Source organism: Thalia democratica, chromosome 1 (assembly GCF_965202585.1).
Source record: "Thalia democratica chromosome 1, ktThaDemo2.hap1.1, whole genome shotgun sequence".
In the NCBI taxonomy this organism is placed as follows: Eukaryota; Metazoa; Chordata; class Thaliacea; order Salpida; family Salpidae; genus Thalia; species Thalia democratica.
Window position 1 is genome coordinate 64,049,809 of NC_139165.1, and position 21,742 is coordinate 64,071,550.

At 26.5% G+C, this 21,742-nt stretch overlaps 1 protein-coding gene across 2 annotated transcripts; it reads left to right on the forward strand.

Moving 5' to 3' along the window:
* The first annotated feature begins 295 nt into the window (after positions 1–295).
* On the forward strand, positions 296–20,307 carry LOC145845199 (N-glycosylase/DNA lyase-like). 2 transcript variants are annotated; one of them, XM_082952625.1, is made up of 8 exons: positions 296–426; positions 7,020–7,156; positions 7,301–7,427; positions 10,063–10,216; positions 11,466–11,630; positions 14,307–14,411; positions 19,563–19,704; positions 20,010–20,307. In XM_082952625.1, exons 1-8 carry the CDS (start codon positions 308–310, stop codon positions 20,111–20,113), a joined length of 1,053 nt encoding a protein of 350 aa, XP_082808751.1. In that variant the 5' UTR covers positions 296–307; the 3' UTR covers positions 20,114–20,307. The 2 variants fall into 2 exon arrangements, with proteins under 2 accessions (XP_082808751.1, XP_082808759.1); XM_082952633.1 differs by having other exon boundaries at positions 7,020–7,153.
* The last annotated feature ends 1,435 nt before the right edge of the window (positions 20,308–21,742 follow it).

Below are 21,742 nucleotides of genomic sequence, written 5' to 3' on the forward strand. Positions count from 1 at the left end.
TATAGCTGCGTAGAAACATAAGTTTTATTTAAATTTCATCTACTAAAAACGTTTTAGCTTAAAAACACTATTAAGATTATTTTCTAATAAAAAAAATTGTTTCTATCATCTTAATTAAAAAATGTTAGTTTCAAGTAAAAACTTGTTCTAAATTTTGAGTAAGAATTAAAACTTGTTTTCTTTGTTAAGACAAGAACATAACAGGGGATTATAAAATTCAAAGCCATAATTTGCAATATTAACAATTATATTATAAGCAACTTTTCTCCTTCTTTCCAAACTCTATGTGATTAAATATAGTGAGAAGATGAAAAGGGCTGCTGATAAATCTACTGTTCTAAAGTTTAAAGATTTACCTTGGAATAAAGTTCGAATTCAGAAAGGTGTGAACATTAATGTGAGTCTAACATGTGGACAAGCTTTTAGGTAGGTAATATATAATATAAACATTTGTCCTGGACAAGACATTAAAAGGTATCTGTGGTGTGCGACTCAATAACCAAAAAGTTCTTTGTACACCAGGTCCTAGGATAAAATATTTTGAATGCATTTTCTATCATTGTATAAACTATAGAATATAATACAACATTTTTTTGAGAGAGTTTTTGAGTTTTTTTCAAGGCTGAACTTTATTATTAGTGTGATCTGATGGAGTAGCAGTAAGGGTCCTAATGAAGGCTGTGAAAAGTTTGTAAGTTGAACCTTAAGAGATAAAAACCCAGTGTTTAAATTTTATACAAAAAAAAAAGATTTAAATTTTTTTTTTTAGTAGAACAACATTAGTCTTACTTTTCCATTTACAACAATAAATAAGGCATTAGAGTTGTTGAATTCTTTAATACAAAGCAGTCATAGTTTGTAGTTTTTTATCTAAGGTACAGTGCTTCCTCACTTATCCGACCATAATGGGCAAGCTTTTATTGTAATTTTGGCCTGATAAGCCTTTGGCCGGATAAGTACAAACATTGTATTTTTCTAATAAACTTTCTCTTTTATATAATGCAATGAATACAAAAAAAAAACTAAATTATAGTAATTTTACTTAATTTTCATTATTTTTAATAAAACAAAATAAAAAAAAAGATAAAGAATAAAAGAAAATATACTTAAATTAAGTTCAAAATTAGTTTATCAATAATAAATTACGCAACAAACAGTTTAACTAGCATTGGAAATCTTTCTTAAAAAGGAAAGAAGTTCAAGGTTGCCATTCGGTCAGGAAAAGTCAGGAAAAATTTTAAAAAATTACAAAAGTCAGAAAAAGTCAGGAAATTTGATGAAATTTAAAAAAAAGTCAGATTTTGTCAGTTTAAATTTACAAAATTCCTTGTTTTCCAAAGCCTTCAAATTGTGAAAATTAATTAAAAATCTAATAAAGTCAGAAAAACATTCCAAAATTTTCCTATAAATTTACAAAAATATTTAATTTTATTTCCAATGCCTTCTTCATCTGGTATAAATTAGTAAAATATCCTTTATAAAACTGCTAAAACAAGTACCCTACTTGAACAAGCAGATTTTGTAAGCTTTTTAGTATTGATGATCTGTAGCAAGGAAACTTCCATAGTGAAACTGTGATATATACACAAAAGTTTATCTAGCATAATTTTAGAATCAAAGTGTTTTTTGTTTAAGTAAATAATTGAGTTCTTTATAACTAAGCAGTTAGTTTAGTATTTTATGTAACAAGTTAATGTGTATATTGAAGCGGAATGCAGACCAGATGAAGGAAACTGTATCTTCATTGGATGAAGAGGTTGAAGTGCTAATAAAAAAATAGAGAAAATAAATATTAGTACATACATTAAAAAAAAACAGTATTTGTTTAAGTTCTTTATTGTTTTAATGTTTTGACTGTAAAAATTTGTTATTGTTTTAAGGTTTGAGTTGTGAAAGTTTCCTATTGATTTTAGGTTTAAATTGTAAAAGTTCCTTATATGTCGTTTTGTTTATTTAGATACATTTATGCTAGGAAATTCTAAAAATTTTTGTTCTTAATTGTATTAAGGTTTCAGCTGTAAAAATTTGTTAATGTTTTAAGATTTTAGTTGTGAAAGTTAATTCAAGGTTTTAATTGTAAATGTTCCTTATATGTCGTTTGTTTATCTAGATACATTTATGCTAGGAAATGCTAAAAAATTGTGTCTTTTTTCAGACAATCTGTGTTTATAAGGTAATAATACAAGTATTTTGCTGATAGAGCTGTTTATTACAAACATCAATCATACACAGATGGTTTAAGTGATGTACTGGAAGTTTGATGATAGAATTCAGCAAAAAACTGTTGTTTTTAACCTGTATTAAAATTAGATTGAAATCTTTATATAGTTTCTAGTGTTAGATTATGTATTTTAGAATAAGTTTAATTTAAGAGTATGAAATAGAAAAGTCAGGAAAATTTTGGTAATAAGTCAGGAAAAAGTCAGGAAAAGTCAGGAAATTTTTCTCAGCTTGATCAGTGGCAACCATGGAAGTTAACTATTTTATTATACTTGACAACGTCGTAAATTCTATTTGCCACCAAAACCTGGTATTGAATCAAATATTTAACTTGCAATAGTATTATAATTTAAATAAGTTCTTTACATTCCAGTAAATTGAGCAATATCTTTTAGTTAAAATAAATAACTATAAACAATTTAGGTAAGATATTTAGTTATTAATAATATCTTGTCAAATAGAAACTATTGAATATAATGTTATATATATTATTCTCCTTATTTATAAATTTGGAATTTTAATTGTAATCCAGGGTTGCCACACACTCAGGGAGTTCAGGAAGTTTTCAAATTATAGAAAATCTCAGGGAATTTTGATTATTTTTTCAAAGGGTAGTTTTGATATTTTCCTAAAATTTTAAGGAAGTTTTAAGATTCAAAAAAAAAATCCACAGGGAAAATTTTTCTAGATCTAGAATGAGATTTAGTTAATCTAGTTTCAATATTTTGATCAGAAAAATTAGTTTTATTTGTTTTTAAGAGCTCATTTAGAAATTTTAATCACAATATTCTAAGAGGTAGTTTTTTTTAAGTTTTAAATTTAATATTTATCATGACTAAAGTTGAAAAAAAAACAGTTTTGAGGTATAAAAAATGTGATTAACTACGCATTGAAAAGTTCTAATAAACTTTTTATTTTTAGTTACTTATGTAGTTTAAGGGCATAGGGGGAGGGGGGGTAAAACACTTTTTTCACAATTTGATCTTACTTTGTTTAGTTTTTACTAAGCTACAAGATGCTTTTTACAGATTTTAAAAATTCAAAATAATATTTGAGATATAGCCGGTCAAAGGCAACAACAAGTTCCTTATGGGAGGCGCAAACTAAAACAGCAAATAACTAGAAATCACTAAAAATCTATCTCCTCCTACGTTTTTTGAGATAACTACCTCAAATTTTCAGGAAGTGTTTCTTGCAATATTTATAAAATTCTGTTGGAAAGAATTTTTTTTTAATTGAAAAAAAAAAAAAAAACTTTTTTTGTTTATTTTTTTTTATAAAAGTTTATTTTTTAACTTTTTTAAGATTCTTTCTGACAAAATTATCTAAATACATCAAGGAACACTTCCTAAAAATTATCAGTAGTTATCTCAAAAAACATAGGAGAAGATAGACTTTTAGTGAAATAGTCTATTATATGCTGTTTTAGCAGCGTTACCACATGGTCAGGAAATCAGGAAAAGTCAGGAAAAATATTTTAAAATTACAAAAGTCAGAAAAAATACGTGGTTTTGAAAAAAAGTCAGGAAATTTGATAAAACTAAAAAAAAGTCAGATTTGTCAGTTTAAATTTACAAATTTTCTTATTTTCCAAAGCCTTCAAATGGTAAAAATTAATTAAAAATTCTTTGAAGTCAAAAAAAACCTCCAAAATTTTCCTAGAAATTTACAAAATTATTTAATATCCAATGGCTTCATCTGGTATAAATTACTAAAATATCCTTTATAAAACTGCAAAATTTTTCTATTAACATATTGAACAAGTACCCTACTTGAACAAGCAGATTTTGTAAACTTTTTAGTATTGATGATCTGTAGCAAGGACACTTCCATAGTGAAACTGATATATACACAAAAGTTTAAATGCAAGTGGTGTTCATGTACTCTGTCACTGTCAATAATGGGAAGAAAAGCACTCACTGTACATATGAATGGAGCTGGACATAGAAATAAAAGGCCAGGAGTTCACCAAATCCAATAGTTTTTCTATAATGCTGGATCAAGCTCCAGTGAAGTAAGTGGTGAGGGCAGCTGCAGAGTAGCAAGTTGTGAGAGCAGTGGTGTTTACCAATCCCATCAATAGGTTTAGTAAGTAAGTCACAAACCACAACCGCTGAAATTTTATGGGCATTACACACTGTCAAGCACAATTACTCAGCCAGTTTGTGTAACTAACTGGCGGAGCTGAACAAAAAATGTTTCCTGACAGTGCAATAGCAAAGTCATGTCAGATGGCCCAAACAAAATTATCATACAAGCATTGCACTGACAGGCCAGAAACATTTATCACAGAAGCATTCACATACAACTTTTCTTTTATTATTAAAGAAGAAAAATCAGCATGAGGTTTTAGTAATTTGCGCCAGAAGGAAAAATAATTTCTAAGGATTTGAAAAAAACTCAGGGAAGTATTTTTGACTCAAAGAGTGGCAACCCTGTAATCTTAAAAATTAAAAGTACATAAAAATATTGATTTTAGCTGAATTAAATAAATTTACTTATTGACCAAAACCAACCAGATAAGTGAGGACCGGATATGTGAGGAAACACTGTACCACCAACTCCTTATGTTTTAAATACACATAAAAAATCCAATATATTGTTCCTAGTGACTTGTTGACCTCATTAATCCTTGTCCTTGTTGTTCTACACCTTGTTTTTGTTGTTGGCTTCTGCCTGCAGAACCATAGTGGTGAACTGTGATTTATTCTGGCTTTACATAACCTGTTCTTCACCAAACTTAAAATAGCAACTGATATATTTTAGGAGAGAATAATTTAATAATACAACAAATTAATCAAACTTTATCCTTACATTTCAATTTTTACAACTTTAAATTACAATTTTAAAAGTGTTATTTCAGAGTTACCACTGTTAGAGACAAAAAAGTCCTCATTTATGCTCAAAAACCAGCCTGAGCGTTTTGCAACCCGGTTTTTTTATTTTTAAATGGGCAAAGTATAATTTATTTATTTTCTACCAAGTTAAATAATATGTATCTTACAAAACATACATTAAAATTGGCAGTGTAAAAGAATATTAAAGCCAAACTTTTTTATTATTTAAGTTGTAAATCTTTTCAGTAACTACTAGGTTTGTTTATGTTACCAGTCAAAGAGCTTTTGTAACACCCTTTTTTGGTTTTTGATCTTATTTTATATAGTTTTTACTAAGCTTCAAGATGCTTTTTACTGATTTAAAAAATTCAAAACAACTTTTGAGATATAGCCGGTCAAAGTCGGAGCCGACAATAGGTTCCTTATGGGAGGCGCAAACTAAAACAGCAAAATTAGACTATTTCTCTAAAAATCTATCTTCTCCTACGTTTTTTGAGATAACTACCTCAAACTTTCAGAAAGTGTTCCTTGATATATTTAGAAAATTCTGTCAAAAGGAATTTAAGAAAAAATTAAAAATAAAACAATTATATATAAAATAAACAAAAAAAACAGTTTTTTTTTTTGTTTTTTTATTATAAAATTTTTTTTAAATAAATATTTTGAAATTCCTTCCGACAAATTTTTTTAAATACTGCAAGGAACATTTCCTGAAAATTTGAGGTAGTTATCTCAAAAAACGTAGGAGGAGATAGATTTTTAGTGATTTCTAGTTATTTCCGTTTTAGTTTGCGCCTCCCATAAGGATCCTATTGTTGCCTCTGACTTTGACCGGCTATATCTCAAAAATTATTTTGAATTTTTTAAATCTGTAAAAAGCATCTTGTAGCTTAGTAAAAACTATATAAAATAAGATCAAAAACCAAAAAAGGGTGTTTACCCCCCCTATGCCCTTAAAAAATGTGTATGCTTATAAAAATTATTGTGAATATAATAAATTTTTCAAGTTCAATTATAAGAACAATTTATAATGAAGCCCCAACAACTCTATAAAGGATAGTAATTAGTATATTTTTTGCTAATTTTGTAGAGTATAATTATAAAGTTAAATTTTAATTATATTTAAGTTAAAATTACTCAATTCAATTTGAAGTGATTTAGTTTAATTGGTCCTGTTTTATTAGCTAGATTACTCACATTTTTTACAATTTAAAACTTTTAAACCTTGTTCATAGTTATTATGCAGTGTGATTTCAAGTTACAACACAATGCCAATTTGAGTTAAATTTATATTTTTTATACAATAAACAGGGTTGCCACACATTCAAGGTACTCATGATATCTTAGGATATTATGTATTTCTAGAAAATCTCAGGTTGACTCAGGGTACGTTGACATTTTTTAAAACTCAGGATGACTCAAAAAAATGGATATATTTTGAATATTGCTGCAAATCTTTAAGTCTAAATTAAATGTTAAGAATTATCAAATAAACATTAAAGTATTGTTGTAAACCTTGTTTTAGAAACTGTTTATAATTTTTTACATATTGTTAAATGCAATGCATATATATTGAAACAGTTTTAGGATTTGTATTTTTAGATTTAGATTGAGTCTTTTTCTTAGCCTATTATAGAAGTAAAATAAGTAGTTTTCTCCTAAAAAGTATTAAGTTTGGTTTTTGTACATAAAGTTTTGATCTTAGGTATTTCTTTTTAAAGTATTATTTCTTATAAAATTTGAAAACCATTAAAAACTCTTTTTGTTGTGAATAATTTATAAGTCAAATAAATCATTCAAAAGTTAAGCTATTTAAGTTTTGTTGTATAGTTTGAAAATTTAAAAACAGTATTTTTACCAAAAAAAATTTGCTTATATCAACATATTAAGCTTAAAAGTTTCTTAGCTATCTTTTATATAGTTCAAAGTAATATTTCAATTTAAGTTTTATTTCTTTTATAGATGGCGAGTATTTGAAGAGGACAGCTTTATTGGTGTGTTTAATCATAGACTTTGGCAAGTTAAGCTATGTAATCAAACATTAATGTATAAAGTTTTTGGATTTCCCAAGAAGTCTTTTAGTAAAGGAGTGACAAGTGGTTATTTAAGAGTTTTCTAGTGATAATTTACATACATATTAAGGGTTGTATCTATATAGAATATTCTGTGTTTGAAAATAAAACTTAGATTAAAAATAATAATAACATTTTCTTACATGCCTTAAAATATTTTTCATTTTTCAGATGCAAAAAAGGTTAAATTACAACCACTCAATACTATAAAGAATGAAAGTTCTGATATTCTTCAATCGTACTTTAGATTAAAGGATGATTATAACATGATGAGACAAGATTGGACTAAAAATGACAAGTGTGTTATTACTTAAATTATACCTTCGAAATTAAACTTAATATTCTAAGATTTTTTATCATTGTTTGTTGAGTTTATATAAAATAAAGTTGATATAGGTAGTAAAATTTTTATTGTTTGCAAATGTTGTTGTTAGTTATAATAATTTCAAAATACAAAGTTAGCAAAATGTCTTTGGACTAGTTTTAGCATTGATACACACTAAGGATAACTCCGGATAGTTTAAAAATTTTGAAAATCCAAATGTAACTCAGGATAATTTAGGCTTGTTGAAAATAGAAATCTCAAGATGGCTCAGGCCAGTTTAGTTATCTTAATAAAAAACTCAAGATAGTTTTTAGATTTATGAAAAAATTCGGCCAGTTTTTATCTAGATTTTTAATAAGATTTTGTTGATTTAATTTCGATATTTTGTTATTTTATAACCATTTTTGTTGAATAACTTGATTTTTATTAGTTTTGAAAAGTTAATTATTTTTTTAGAATTTGGAAAAATTCAGGATAACTCAGGACAGTTTTTTTGACTCAAAGAGTGGGAACCCTGTAGGTGAAAAAAATGGTTACAAAATAAAAATTTTTAATTATTAAAAATTTTAATTAAGTAAACTATAATTTAATTTTGACTATTCTTTTTATTATTAGGTTCCTTTGTTTTGATAAAAAATTTAATGCCTTCTTTATAATTACTAACTATAGCAGTGTTATTAAAGGGTTTCTTGATTCATTCTCTCAGAAAAGAAGACTTTTTAACATTCATACTTGAATGAGCAATAGAAACCTTAATGAGCAATAGAAACCTTTAACATAGGCCACACCAAAAAAACTATTCAGTTCAAATTGGTTGATGAAAGAGGCCACATTTCCTTATTCAAATATTTTGGAAAATGATGTTTTTACCAATCTTTATTTTTTATTGAGATCTTTGATGGTGCTTTTTTTAAATTCTTTTCAACAGCTGGTATTAAAATATTATTAATGTAGATGTGTGTGTTTATCTTCATCTCTTGTTTCATGAAAATCAGAAGGGGTTCTGATATCTGAAGACTGCAGCCCAGCCACACATAGACTATTCTAACATACTCATCAACAAATGCTAAAGATTTTGCATACACTCTCTTATTCTGATTGATAAAAGAAGTTTTTATTGTGAATAATTTTTTATCTAAAAAAAACCAAACAATTTCTTGCTCTGCCATACCAGACTTCGAATTTTTAAGGATAATCTTTGCATTATTAAGTTTTTTTTTATTTTAGACAGGTGTGAGATATTGTCCATTTCTCACTTGTAAGAAAGCAGCTTTGAATTACATTCTCATTGAATGGGACTTACACTCGTGATTTTATCCTTTCCATTTGTCTTATAGATCTCTTTGCATTTCTGTTTACTCTTTCTTTTACAGCACCACCTTGATATTTACAAGTTGATCTTATTTTATAGAGTTTTATATTTATATATTATTTTTCAGACATTTTTAACCACTTGAAAAAATTCAAATAAATTTTTGAGATATGAGCAATCAAAGTCGGTGACCTCAATAGGTGCCTAACGGAAGGCGCAACCTAAAAACGCAATAAAAGACAATTTCACTAAAAATATATCTCCTCCTTTATTTTTTAAGCAATCTTCTTCAAGTTTTCACAGAAAGTCTATCATTAAATTTTAAAAAGAATGAATGCAGGAATTTTTTTAACTTTGAAAAATTAAATTTTTATTTAAAAAATACCACCTATTTTTTTTGTTTATTTTATTAAAATTTTATTTTTTTTTTATTTTTTAAATCAGAACATTCAAAGTCTTTTAAAATTTAAAAGTAATGTTTCCTGAAAGTTTGAGGTCTCTAGCTAAAAAATGAAAGAGAAGATTTTTAGTATTTTCTTTTAATTTTTGGAGAAAATTGACCCCAAAAAGTTTGTGGTCCATACGTTTGTATCGGAAACTTTTTATGAAAATTATAATATCTTAAAAGTTACATAATATTTTTATTCTATAAAAACTGGCTTGTAGTTTGTACTTCAAGCTTTCATATAAGATCTAATGTTATTTTTAGTAAAAAAAATGTTGGACCCCTATGCCCTTAAATGCTACTTTAAATTGAATAGGTTAAAAAATTATGATAATATTTAGTCCTAATTTTTCGAAAAGTACAAGAATTTTTGGTTCATCTTAAAAATTTGAGTTCAATGGTTTTTAAAAAGCATTTGCTCCTAAATAGCTCCTTAAAGTTTACATAATTTAAACATCTATTTAAATGTAAAATTGACATTTAAAAATTACCACTATAATTTTCATAAATATACAAAACTAGATAAAAATTAGAACCCAAAAATTTATAAGTCTAGAAATATTTCGGTATTTATTGACGTAAGTAAGTAAAGGTTGATTTTTTATACATAAAACTTGTATAAAACTTTTGATCAAAGCTGTATTGCAATTTGAAGAAGGAATTTTACTTAACCAAAACTTATTATTTAAAAATATTAAATAAACAATGAAGACTATCTAAAAGATTCTACTATTTATTGAGATAGACTTTTTAAAAGTTTTGCTTTTTATTTTTTATTAGTTTAAATAAATGGTAAGAAATCTTTAATACTTCTAAGATTTAACAATATTAAATAAAATCATAACATAAAGAAATATTGAAGAAGTAATTCAGAGCTTAGGAAACATTGTTTCTCTTAATCAAGATCCTTGGGAAAATTTGATAACTTTTCTTTGCACTCAAAATAACAATGTGTCAAGAATTGTAAAAATGGTTGATGCAATGTGTAAAGAGTTTGGTGAAAAAGTTAGTTAGTAAATTTTATAGTTTAGTTTCTACATAACTTATTATTTACCTATTCAAAACATAAATTTATAATAATAGTATTTTAATAATAACAAATTATACAGTATACTTCTTATATTACACTAACACATGTTTCTGTGTGTTAACGTGTTAACACACTTCAACGGAGCTCTGTAAAAAAATAAATACTGTAAGGAAAGAATAGAGGCTAAAGTAGGTACATACATGTGTCCATTAAAAATAAAAATAATTTTTATAGATTAATGGTTAATAATAGATAAAATACTTAATTTTAAATCCGACTGTTATAGAAATATATAATATTTGTAATTATTAAGCCTAAATAAAATAGATTAAAGTAAAAATACAAAATAAAATAACAAATCATAATATAAACTACTTACATGAAAATGAAGGAAGTACTAATTCTAAATATTTACTGGTTACTAATCATTAAAAAAATATATCTAATAATTACGTCCCAACATATATGAACATAAGGACTAGCTAGTCAATTAATACTACAAAATTAGATAATTTATTCTTTATGTTTGGAAAAAAAAGTAGATCGCTTTAATTTAAAAAAATAATACGTAGTTGTGAATTAAAAGTAAAACAACAAGCATTAGTTATTGAATTAATAAATTAAACAATAGTAAAGGCAATAATATCTAAATTATAACAAATTTAAAGTTAGATACAATTAAAAAGCAGATTGAATTTGAATTAATTAAAAAAATTAAAAAAAACAAAGCACAAAAATCAAGCTTGTTATTAAGCTTTCAAAGCTATCATATATTGTTATGATATATTCCAGTGAGCTTGTTTCACTAGGATCTTTTGTTTGTTAATAAATAATATTATCTAACGATTAAATTTATATTTTGAATAGTAATAACAATTTGGTTAATAATAGTGTATTTACACTTTTTTTTAACAATTACTAGATTATTGTTGCTCTGAGAAACTAACATTAAAATTGTATTTATTTACATAAATTGTACTATTAAAAGTTATATAAAAAAGTTAAAGTGTAAACATGAAAATAATCAATATTTTCCTAAATAAGATTGATAGTTTTTTAACTGTACTAAGAATATCAAAAAAGCCTTTTTTTTCTTTAATTCTTCTTAAAACTTAAACGAATTAACTTTTTTTTTTAGTTTACCAAAACCAATTTCATAAAAATCAATATTTGTACTTACTAACATTATATAAAGTGTCTAAATGCTGCAAAATAACTTGATAGCTTGCAGAGATAGATTTGGGTGAAACAGAACTTGATGGTCAGAATGTTGTGAGTTTTTATGATTTCCCTACAATTGAGCGTCTTCAAAAAGACGATGTTACTGATAAGTTACGTAAATTAGGCTTTGGGTACCGTGCAGCTTATGTACAAAAGTGTGCTATGCAGGTTAAGATTATAATTTTTTTTCTAAAGTATTACTTCAAATACTTCATATGATTATTTAAGAAATAGAAAATTAGCAATTTTTATTATAAGTAAAATTTTTGTTATACGAAAATTACTTTGGCATAAAAAAACATGTTATAAATGCATTTAGTTTACTTAGCAACGCAAAATTTAAAAATATATATAATGAAATAAACAAATTTTAAACTTTCTAATTATTTGATGTTACTATACTTTTTATAAACAGCAATTATGACTATAATCATTCTCCTGATATTCTTACTTTACTTAGAACTTTAATAAAAATAAACTAAAATGAAGACTTAATATAAGAAGTATTTAATTTTGATAATTTCAAAATTTTTAGTAACCTATAATTACTCAAAAAAAATTTGAAGGTTTTTAGCTTTGCAACAGTTATATCAAATTTATCCATTGGTCGTTTGATTTAGAAAGATAATTAAACATTTTTTAAATACTAAAATGTAATTTAATAAATTATTATAAATTCCTTTAATTATTTAAATTTTTCTGGTGGATATAACTCAGATTCATCGGAACACTATTTGTGTTCATCTAATTAGAATAAAAATGTAATAAAAACGAAAGCAAATGTTGATAAACAGTTGTAAAAGGTTACAACTTTTAAAAACTATAATTATTATTAATAACAACGAAAAGCTGAACGAATCACAGTTTGATTGTAATTTTTTTTATGATAAGTACAATTTTCTGTTTACACATTATTTTAGTTATTATTGCTTAAAGCTTGAGATCAGAAAAGATCATTTTTGAAGAATCTTTTTTTAATTGCATTGTGTTAAACAATTAAAAAATTTTTCCTATAATCGTTTTTAAAACTGATAAGGTTTTACTAATATTAATACTCTTAAAGAATTATTGAAATTTACGTCTTTTACAGTATTTTGTCTTAATCTTTTGAAGTAATATTTTGATACAATAAAAATTAGTTATGATGTAGTACAAAAGATACTAACCACTTATGTTTTATAAATCTTCTTAAGTATTGTAACATAAACACTGCAATAAATATTTTTTTAAAAACTAAAATTAATAAAATTAATTAATAACTTAGCTTATGAATCAAATATCCAAATTTCAATTGCGAAGTTTTTTAGTTTGTTGTTTATTTTGTTGATTTAGTTAATACAAAACTCCTGAAAGCAAATTTTATAATCGTTAAACTAGTTTTGATATATTAAATAGTTTTTTTGCTAACCTAATAACTTACTAAAATAAAATATATTAATGAATAAATGTCATTTTTGATTGGTCTTATGGTATTGGTTTTTCAATTTTTCATTATAGTGAAACATCATTAAAACTCAGTTAACTGTTTACTTTACTTCAGTTACATTTTGAGGTATTGACATTATGTAAAACCATTTATATGGTTAAGGGCGTAGGGGGATCCAACATTTTTTTTTTTTTAAAAACTAATACTGGCTCTTATTTCAAAGATTAAAATATATACTATAAGATACTTTTTACAGAACAAAAAAAATTAATTAACTTTTGAGATATAATCAGTTTTGTGAACATTTTATGATATAAATGTATGGAATGGGAAATCTTTTTAGCCAATTTTCACTGAACTTTAAAAAATTCACCAAAAATCTATTTCCTCCTTCATTTTAAAGCAATTTAATTCAAATTTTAAAAAAGTGTACTTTTCAATATTACAAACAATAGTAAGAAGCGGATTTTAGAAAAAAAAGACCAAAAAAAAATTTTTTGTTAATTATTTATTAATTTTTTTTTACAAAAAATAAAAAATCTGTTCCCTACAATTTTTTTAGAATTTGTTAAAGATTGCTCTGAAAAGGTTTTAAAACAATTGCTCAAAAACTGAAGGAGGAGATAGATTTTTAGTAAAACAGATTGTTTTTGCCCTTTCATTTTGCACCTCCCAAAAAGAACCTGTTCAAGGCTCTAACTTTGATCGCTTATATTTCAAAAATTACTCCGAATTTTAACAATTGGTAAAAAGTAACAAAATGTTTATCTAATTATGTAAAAAATAAGACTAAAAAAATTGTTTTACCCCTTCCTCCTATACCCTTAAAATAAAAAACTTACTTTATTTTTTTTATGTCAAAAAAAAACTTTGGTAGTACTCATATAAATTTATTCATAGTTCTAGCATTTTTGATAATTTATATTCCAAAAGAAAGTAATAATGTTGAAATAAATAGAAATTCAAAATAATAATTTATATTAATAGTTTCATGTTCAAATAATTTTGCACTAAAAATTAACTAAGTATAAACTATTTAAGTTACCTTTTTTATTCATGGATTTGCAGTAACTAAAAAATAAAAATCTTGTATTTGTTTTTAACCTATAGCTGTAAAGCACTATTTTACAAAACTAGTGGGCAATATCGCTCCTTTTTTAAGATCCTAATTTAAACCACATACAAAATATCGTAAATTTAGAGTGCTTAAAATTAAATTTAACCTCATAATCTGTGTACAAAGACAAATGGCGTAAAAATAAATTAATAAAATTTCACATCCCGCTTTACAAATGTTTAAACATCATTTTTATTAGTTAGCGACAATTTTAAACATTAAAATTAATTTACCAGTATCTAATATTTGTTTTCGATTTTTTAGAATGTCTTCTTTCACTTCATTTTAGTAAGTTTAACAGATTTCAAAAAAAGGAGGCGAAAAGTGGCTCCATGAACTCCGTGATAAATGTTCTTACAATGAAGCTTTTGAAGAACTGCAAAAATTAACTGGAATAGGAAAAAAAGTTAGTTGAATGTTTTATCTGTTTGAAAAAATATGCAAGCACATTTTTCGCATAAAAAAAAAAACAAAATTTTGAAATCCTTTTTTTTTTTTAGTTTCTGAAAAAACTTTGGAAGATGATTTATTTGCTTTGTTACAAAGTTTACGTAAAATAGTTTAAGCTTTTAAGAGCATCAGTTATTTTACAGTAGAATTATAAAGTATAATAACAGTTATTGTAAGGTATATAGTTTGAGTTTTTTTATAAATATCAATATACAAGTTTATGTTGTAGTAAAAAGTATTATATACTTTGTGATTTTTTTTCTTCACTTACTTAAGAGTTATACATTAATCGTCTTATTTTTAACTTTACAACCAATAAAAGAAGAATTAATTAATATTTTTAGAATATGAAATGTTTTCGTTTATCTTTTTAAATATTTAAAACTTTTTGATTTATAAGTTATATACAATTTGTTTACAAGTAAAAAAAATACACAAAAAATGTATTAAACATTTTTTAGAAAATGTTTCCTTCTTTTTTTTTAATGCAAAACCATCTCGCAGCTGACGTTGATATATAATTTCAGCTGGTAACACTTGATAATGGCTGTCAAGGGTGTTCCTCAACTGAAGCATTGCACTCAGAAATTTATCACTATCTAAGCTACCCTGGTTCGTTAACATTAGAAGTCTTTGCTTGCTTTACAGCAACTTCCGCTCATCTGTTTGATCTTGAATAAGCGAAAGCTATTCGGTTTGTAACATCCAAGGTTTTCAGGAATTCCTTAGTTGAACTTGACAAAAATTCTGCCCCGCCATTGCTCTATCTCCTCAGGTACTTCAAACCTGGAGATAAGTCTAGAAAACATTTAATCAGCCCACGCGAGTCTGCTTGAGAGGTTCCGCTGGGTAAATATATCTGACCAGTCTGACAATCTGTCGTCCACTTCTAGAAAATTATTTTCAGCAAAGTGAAAAGTCTGCAAATATCTTTTCAAAAGGACTTATAGGAGGATCAGATAACTCTTGTGGTAACGATACTTAAGAAGAAAAGTTGCGGTTGCAGCTTTGACAGTTTTCCTAGACGATTACCAGGCCAAAAGACAATCTGTTGGGCACGATTGTGCATTGATGTCACTCCTTGGTGTGCTGAAAGTATTTTTTAGGACACGAGATCATAAACTTGAAGTTACCACTATTCTGTCCTTGTAAAGTATAGCTCCATCACTTAAGTACTATGCATCATCGTATCTAAAATACGCTGATAAAGATTCATCGTGTTTCAAAACTTCAACCATCTTCAATACACCTGAAAATCCTTGAAAATACTTTGTTTCTTTCACAATATTTTACCAAGTGATTGCCATTGAGTGACATACATTATTACTCAAAGAAGAAATAAGAAGTTATTCATTAGTCAAATCATCATTGTGTTAGTTCATATCATTTGTCAAGGTTTGTTAACGTGACGCAGCGTTTGCAGATAAATCTGTCTTACCAGGCGTATAGTGTACTTCAAAGAGCCTAGCTGTGTGCGCTGTTATAAACTAAATTTGCTTATGTTCTGAACTTCGTTTAAAGCGTGATCACCAAATATCTTTGCTAGTGGCTTATGATAAGTAACAACCACAAGAAGTTTGTAGCCCTTAGTGAAATACTTTGTCTGCTCTAAAGACCACGCAATGACAAGCGGCTCTCCTTCAAAGTCAGCTTATTTTTTCTGATCATTTAAAGACCTTAACCTGCAAGTATAACCTTCCAATCAGTGGTGCACCAGTCTAGTGACTGGCTATTTCAATTGCAGTGTTTCTGTATATGAAAATAGCCAAAGCCTTGCCCAGTCAGGTCTTAGACATGTCAGTTTCAGACAAGATCATAAACTTGTACACTGCTTCTTATTGCATAAATGATCGGTTCTTTAGAGTCAATAAATGATTGGTTCAAATTTTCTGACCACATGGATTTGTATTTTGGACTGAGAAAATCTTTGAAAGGTGCCAGAACTTTCTGGAGTTTGGCATAGTTTGAATATTGATTTATTAAGCCAAACGTTCTCCGTATATCTGTGGCAGACTTTGAAGTTAAGAATTTCCGAAGTAGAGTACAAGTACTCTATGCGTTTATTTCAAATTATGAATCCTTCAAAATCATCTGACTTCTGGCAGAACTTGAACTTCTTTGGATTAAGGATTATACCTGCTATTCCAACTTGACAAGAAATATATTGATTTCGACCAGTGACACTCTAATACATAATCATAAAACACAGTGTCATCTACATATTTTTCCTGCTTCTCAAAATCAAATAAGATAGCTGCATAACGACGATTGTAACCATCGCCAGACGATACAAAGCTTTGGGGGCTCTACCATAACGAAACCTACCAAAAGAAGTGATGAATGTTGTGAGCTTATCACTGTCTCTCAGTGGAACTCCATAATACCCATTATAATCATCTGTTATAGTCTTGAACGTTCCTTTTGGAGTTCTGCGAGCTAATTCAAATAGAGTTTCTGAACCACATGTCTCCCTCTTTCAATACTTGTTAAGAGGTGAGAAATCTAAACTTCTTCTAGGTGATCTGTCTTGTTTCCTAATTATCACCATACGGTGACACCAAATTACAATTACATGCCCACCAAATTGAAACCGTTTCAAGACACCTAACTTCTCATTCCTGATGAAATCCGCTTCAACTTGCTTACTCGCCAATGAATATGAATACGTTTACTGGAGTATGAAAGTCACGAGGTTTTGTATCACCTTCCAAATGGATTTCAAGTGGAGGCCCCTTGATTTGTGTAAGTGGTTTATGCGGACATACATTAAATGTAGAGGCTGCATATTTTTTTAAAAGCCACTCACGCACTTTACTTATATTTGCACTTGTAGCCTTGAATAAAAGCATTTGGTTATATATGGGACTTTGCTCCTCGTTTGGCTACTTTGCAACACATTTAGAATGCTAATGAGGCAAGTGAGAACCAATAGTGGGAAAATCTCTCTTGATAATTAAGAGGTCAACCATTATTTGATACGAAAGAAAAAAACAAGTTACTGAGTTGCTGACATAGATGATACCATTGCAGCTAATACCTCATTCTTTAAAGACGTTCCACTAAAAGTAGCTTTGATAGCTCATAAAATGTTTACTGGAATTTTATTAGCAGCACGAATTGTGATTGATACAGGAATAAATCATTTTTACCAAAACCAGTATCAGCTAATGCACTTACCGTAATAATTTATTTGGCTGTATTTAGTAATTTTAATTGATGCACGTGGATGGTTTAAGAGTTTAGCTTTCGACATTTTTTTCTTGTCAAGTATAATGTTGTTCACTATAGTTCGCTTAATAGCGTGTAAGCTTATTATCTGGGTATTCTGTTGTATAAAACAGGAACTATCATCTCTCTTGGGTTTTAACAGCATTAGCCGCATATTCTTCTGACTTAGCCATAAGCCTAGACTTATTGCCAACATAAGATCGCCAAGTTTGTTATGCGGGCATTGAAAAAGCTGTATGCTTGCAGTTTTGTATGCTTGCAGTTTTGAATACTTCCCACCTGCGAATGAAGGAAAGCTACTTTTCTTAACTGATCTACCGGTCAACTCTTGACCGAATCAGTTGGGGTGCATTTGGCATTACAACAGCATTTGATGACCAAAAATTCTTCTCATGTTCGACTTTGTGCAAATCAAGAAGTCTGCAAACTAAATCACATGGGTTATCTGGCGTCTTGTAGTTGCATCCATGAATTGAGCATTTTATTACAACCATTATAAGTTTAAAATATTTATCATGAAGAAAAAATTATTGTGTTTAAGTACTTGATCAACAATGAAAAATCAGAAACGATAATAAGCATAAATGTAAACACACATATATAATAAAAACATTGGTATATAGTAAAATGAGCGACAGTTCAATTTTTCTACACTTTACTTGTATAAAGCTTTTTATTTACTTTGGCTTTATTGGTATTTTTTACCAAAAAGCATAATTATATTTTATTTTAAGATTTGAAACTATGTAGTTGTATTGAAATTATAATAACTTAAATGAGTTGTAAATATAAAAATATTTTAGAAGTTTCATTCTAATATTTCTTTTTATTTGTTTGGTAGATTATTGAAAACCAGTTGTTTATATTTTGCTAGATAACTTTTTTATACTAGTATACATATAACCAAATAACTAAAGAAAGCTTTATAATTTAATTTGGTAAATGATTGTCAATTAAGTGCAAATCTGAAGTTTAACTAATTTAGTTATTAAGTAAATCAAAAAATATACAAAGTTAAGCTAATCTCAGTTCATCATTTTTGAAATACTTTTGTTCACTTTGTTACAGTTTTTGATTTTTTTATGTATGTAAAATGGTACAGCCTAGTCTATTTTGTATGTTTTTTGATATCTTAAACTATAAACTTACCTTGATTGCTAAAATGTTTACGAAGTACTACGAGTAAAAAAAATAAAATAAACTTTAATTTCTTTATAAAGAAAAGCTGATTTCTCATATTGGTTTCTGGTATGTTTGTATACTGAAATACCAAAAAAAAGTTTAAAAACAATAAAAATTTATTTGTACATTTAATGTGTTTAAACACAGTTGAAAACTTCTAAAATAATTGTACGTTAAACTTAACCTTATTTTTTAAAATTTCAGGTATAAGTTACTAGTTATAATTTTGAAAATAAAATTGTATATTATGTTTTTAGTATCAAAAACTCTTCTTTAAAATTACCATAATTAAAAAGTTAGTACATACCTCTGTTAGGGTAGCCACAAAATATGGAATTTTAAAAATTATGCTAAAAAATTGGAAAAACCTGTAATTTTAAACGATTTTACATGTAAGTAGTACAATTTTGATTTGACACGGAAAAACTATCATATAGATAAATTATTTTTGTCATAATCAATTTTTACTATTAAAAAACACATTTGAGTAGCTTTACAGTGTCTTTTCAGTGTTTTTATAATATTTGTAACAGTTTTTTACCTTAACTTTAAACTTAAAATAGACCCAAAAACGTGTACATTCAAAAACCTGTACATTCAAAAACCTGGAATAAATTTCTCAAAAACTTGTGGCCACACTGCTCTGTGCTTTTTATTGATGTTTTTAATTTTTCATAAAATGAGTTTAAATTTTAAGGTGGCAGATTGTATTTGCTTAATGTCACTCAATAAACTTGAAGCAGTTCCCATTGATACTCACGTTAGAAAAATTGCTATAAACAACTACAGCTATAAATTACCAACGAAATCGCTAACTGATAAAACATACGTGAAACTAGGTTAGTTTATGGCTATCAGCTACACATGTATTTAGCCTAATTTAATTATTTTTTTTTAAGGTTTTTACTGGCTGTTCTTTCTTTTATATTAAGAAATTTTAAATTAACGGGTTTTTTATTACATAAAAATTGGTAGTTTCAGTTAGTGATAAGTAGATTACTGTAAATTACTGCTGGAATAAAGTTTCGAGCCTTACTATTGTATTCAAATCTGTTTTTTAGTTTAAAAAAAAAATCCAGCTTAAAGTTGTTTTGATTTTTTACCATTAATAAGTAAACAGGTATATATTTAGTACAAATTATAGGAAACTTCTTTCGAGAAAAATGGGGAGAAAGAGCAGGGTGGGCGCAAACTGTCTTGTTTGCCAAATCTCTCCCGCAAAACATCCACCTCTACAAACTTCAGTGACAGTTTTGTAGAAAGAATCACTTGATTATGTATCATTTTAGGAAAATATATGTAGATATTTTTCTTAGCTCAATTCATACTTTTTTTAATTGTAACAGTTATTAAAATTAACTTGTATTTTCTTTACTTAATTTTTTGTTTAAGTTGTTCTGCTTAAAGTAAAAAGAAAAACCAAAAATCATCAAGTTCTAGAATAGAAAATTTGTTGTGTAGATATGCCTTGTTCGTTTTGATATTTGAAATAAAATATTTATGCAAAGTATAATTAAATATCTTCAAGTTTAAAAATAAAACTGTAATAACTTTTAAATTATTTTAACAATAATAAAATTAAATATATACTTACAACAAAGTTTGCTTAAAATAAGAATTTCTAGAGTATTACATGAAGCTTGTGTTGTTAATTAAAAAATTGCCTTAAATAATTTGAGAAATAGCAAAGCTTCTAATTAGTACCCGTAATATGCTGCTTTTCTACAAATAATTTAGATAACACTTTGTTTGTGGATAAAGCAGATTAAATTAATAATTTCATTACCATTTTAAAAAAACAGGCAATCAAGTAATACAAAACCATATAAAATAAGACAACAACACCCGAAGAAGATAACAATGCAATTTTTAATTCAAAATTATATCTGTTTATACGTGTAAAATAAGTCATCTACCCAATCGGATTAGGCTGTTTTTTGCTTGCATACGGATCCGGCTGGATCCCAAGTTTTGAAAAAGATCCAAATCCAGTTTATTTGTAATCCCTAGCTTTCCGCGATCAGCATTTTTCAGTTTTATACTCTAAGCGCTTTTTAAATTTTTATCATATCAATTTAAGTTACTGTTTTCAACAGTTTCATAATTATTTATAAGCATTTATTTTTAAGAAGAATGCATATATGAAATAAAATTATATTTCAAATGTTTGTGCAAATAAAAAAGAAAGTATAATATTTAGAGTATTATTGAAATTAAGAACTGTGAAATTTTGTATAATTTTTTTAACTACTGATGTTGAAAAAAAGAAAGATTTTTAATAGTTAAGTATAAAATTCTACATATAGCTTAAATTATTTAGGATTCAGTTGGATCTTAAATTAAAAGAAAAGCTTCAGAGCCGGCCGGATCCTAAATATTAGATCACTACCAATAATATAAACTATTTAATACAGTTTTATAAATTAACTTTCTAACTTACATAATACCATAGTTTTTCATTTTAAGTCAAGATTAGATTCTTATTTTTATATTTCAAATAATGTAAAACTATATAATAACAACTTACTTTTGTATTATTTTGCAAGGAAAGAATAAACAGAGGAAACGGTTGTATTCTTTAAAATATAGTATTTATGAGTATACAATCAAGGTTAATGGAAAAGTATACACTCGCTGATCTTAAAACTCATGCTTATACAAGTCTAATAAAACAATAAAGAATTTCATTATATGTATATATATATTGTTTAAATAGTGATTATGTAGTTCTGAAAATTTATCATTGCGATTCAAAACAACCTAATTAACCATGCTTAAAACATATATACTTATAAGACTTTACTGTGCCTAGCTTTAAAACTAAGAACATTCAAATAAAGTAACTCGAGTTGCTTTAATAAAAAAGTAAATAAAAAC

Excerpts from the sequence above, each read along its gene's own strand:
- LOC145845199 (XM_082952625.1), top strand. The coding sequence starts at position 308 with ATGAAAAGGGCTGCTGATAAATCTACTGTTCTAAAGTTTAAAGATTTA. Across the intron at positions 427-7,019 it reads ACATGTGGACAAGCTTTTAG|ATGGCGAGTATTTGAAGAGG; the intron begins GTAGGTAATATA and ends TTTCTTTTATAG. Across the intron at positions 10,217-11,465 it reads GTAAAGAGTTTGGTGAAAAA|CTTGCAGAGATAGATTTGGG; the intron begins GTTAGTTAGTAA and ends ATAACTTGATAG.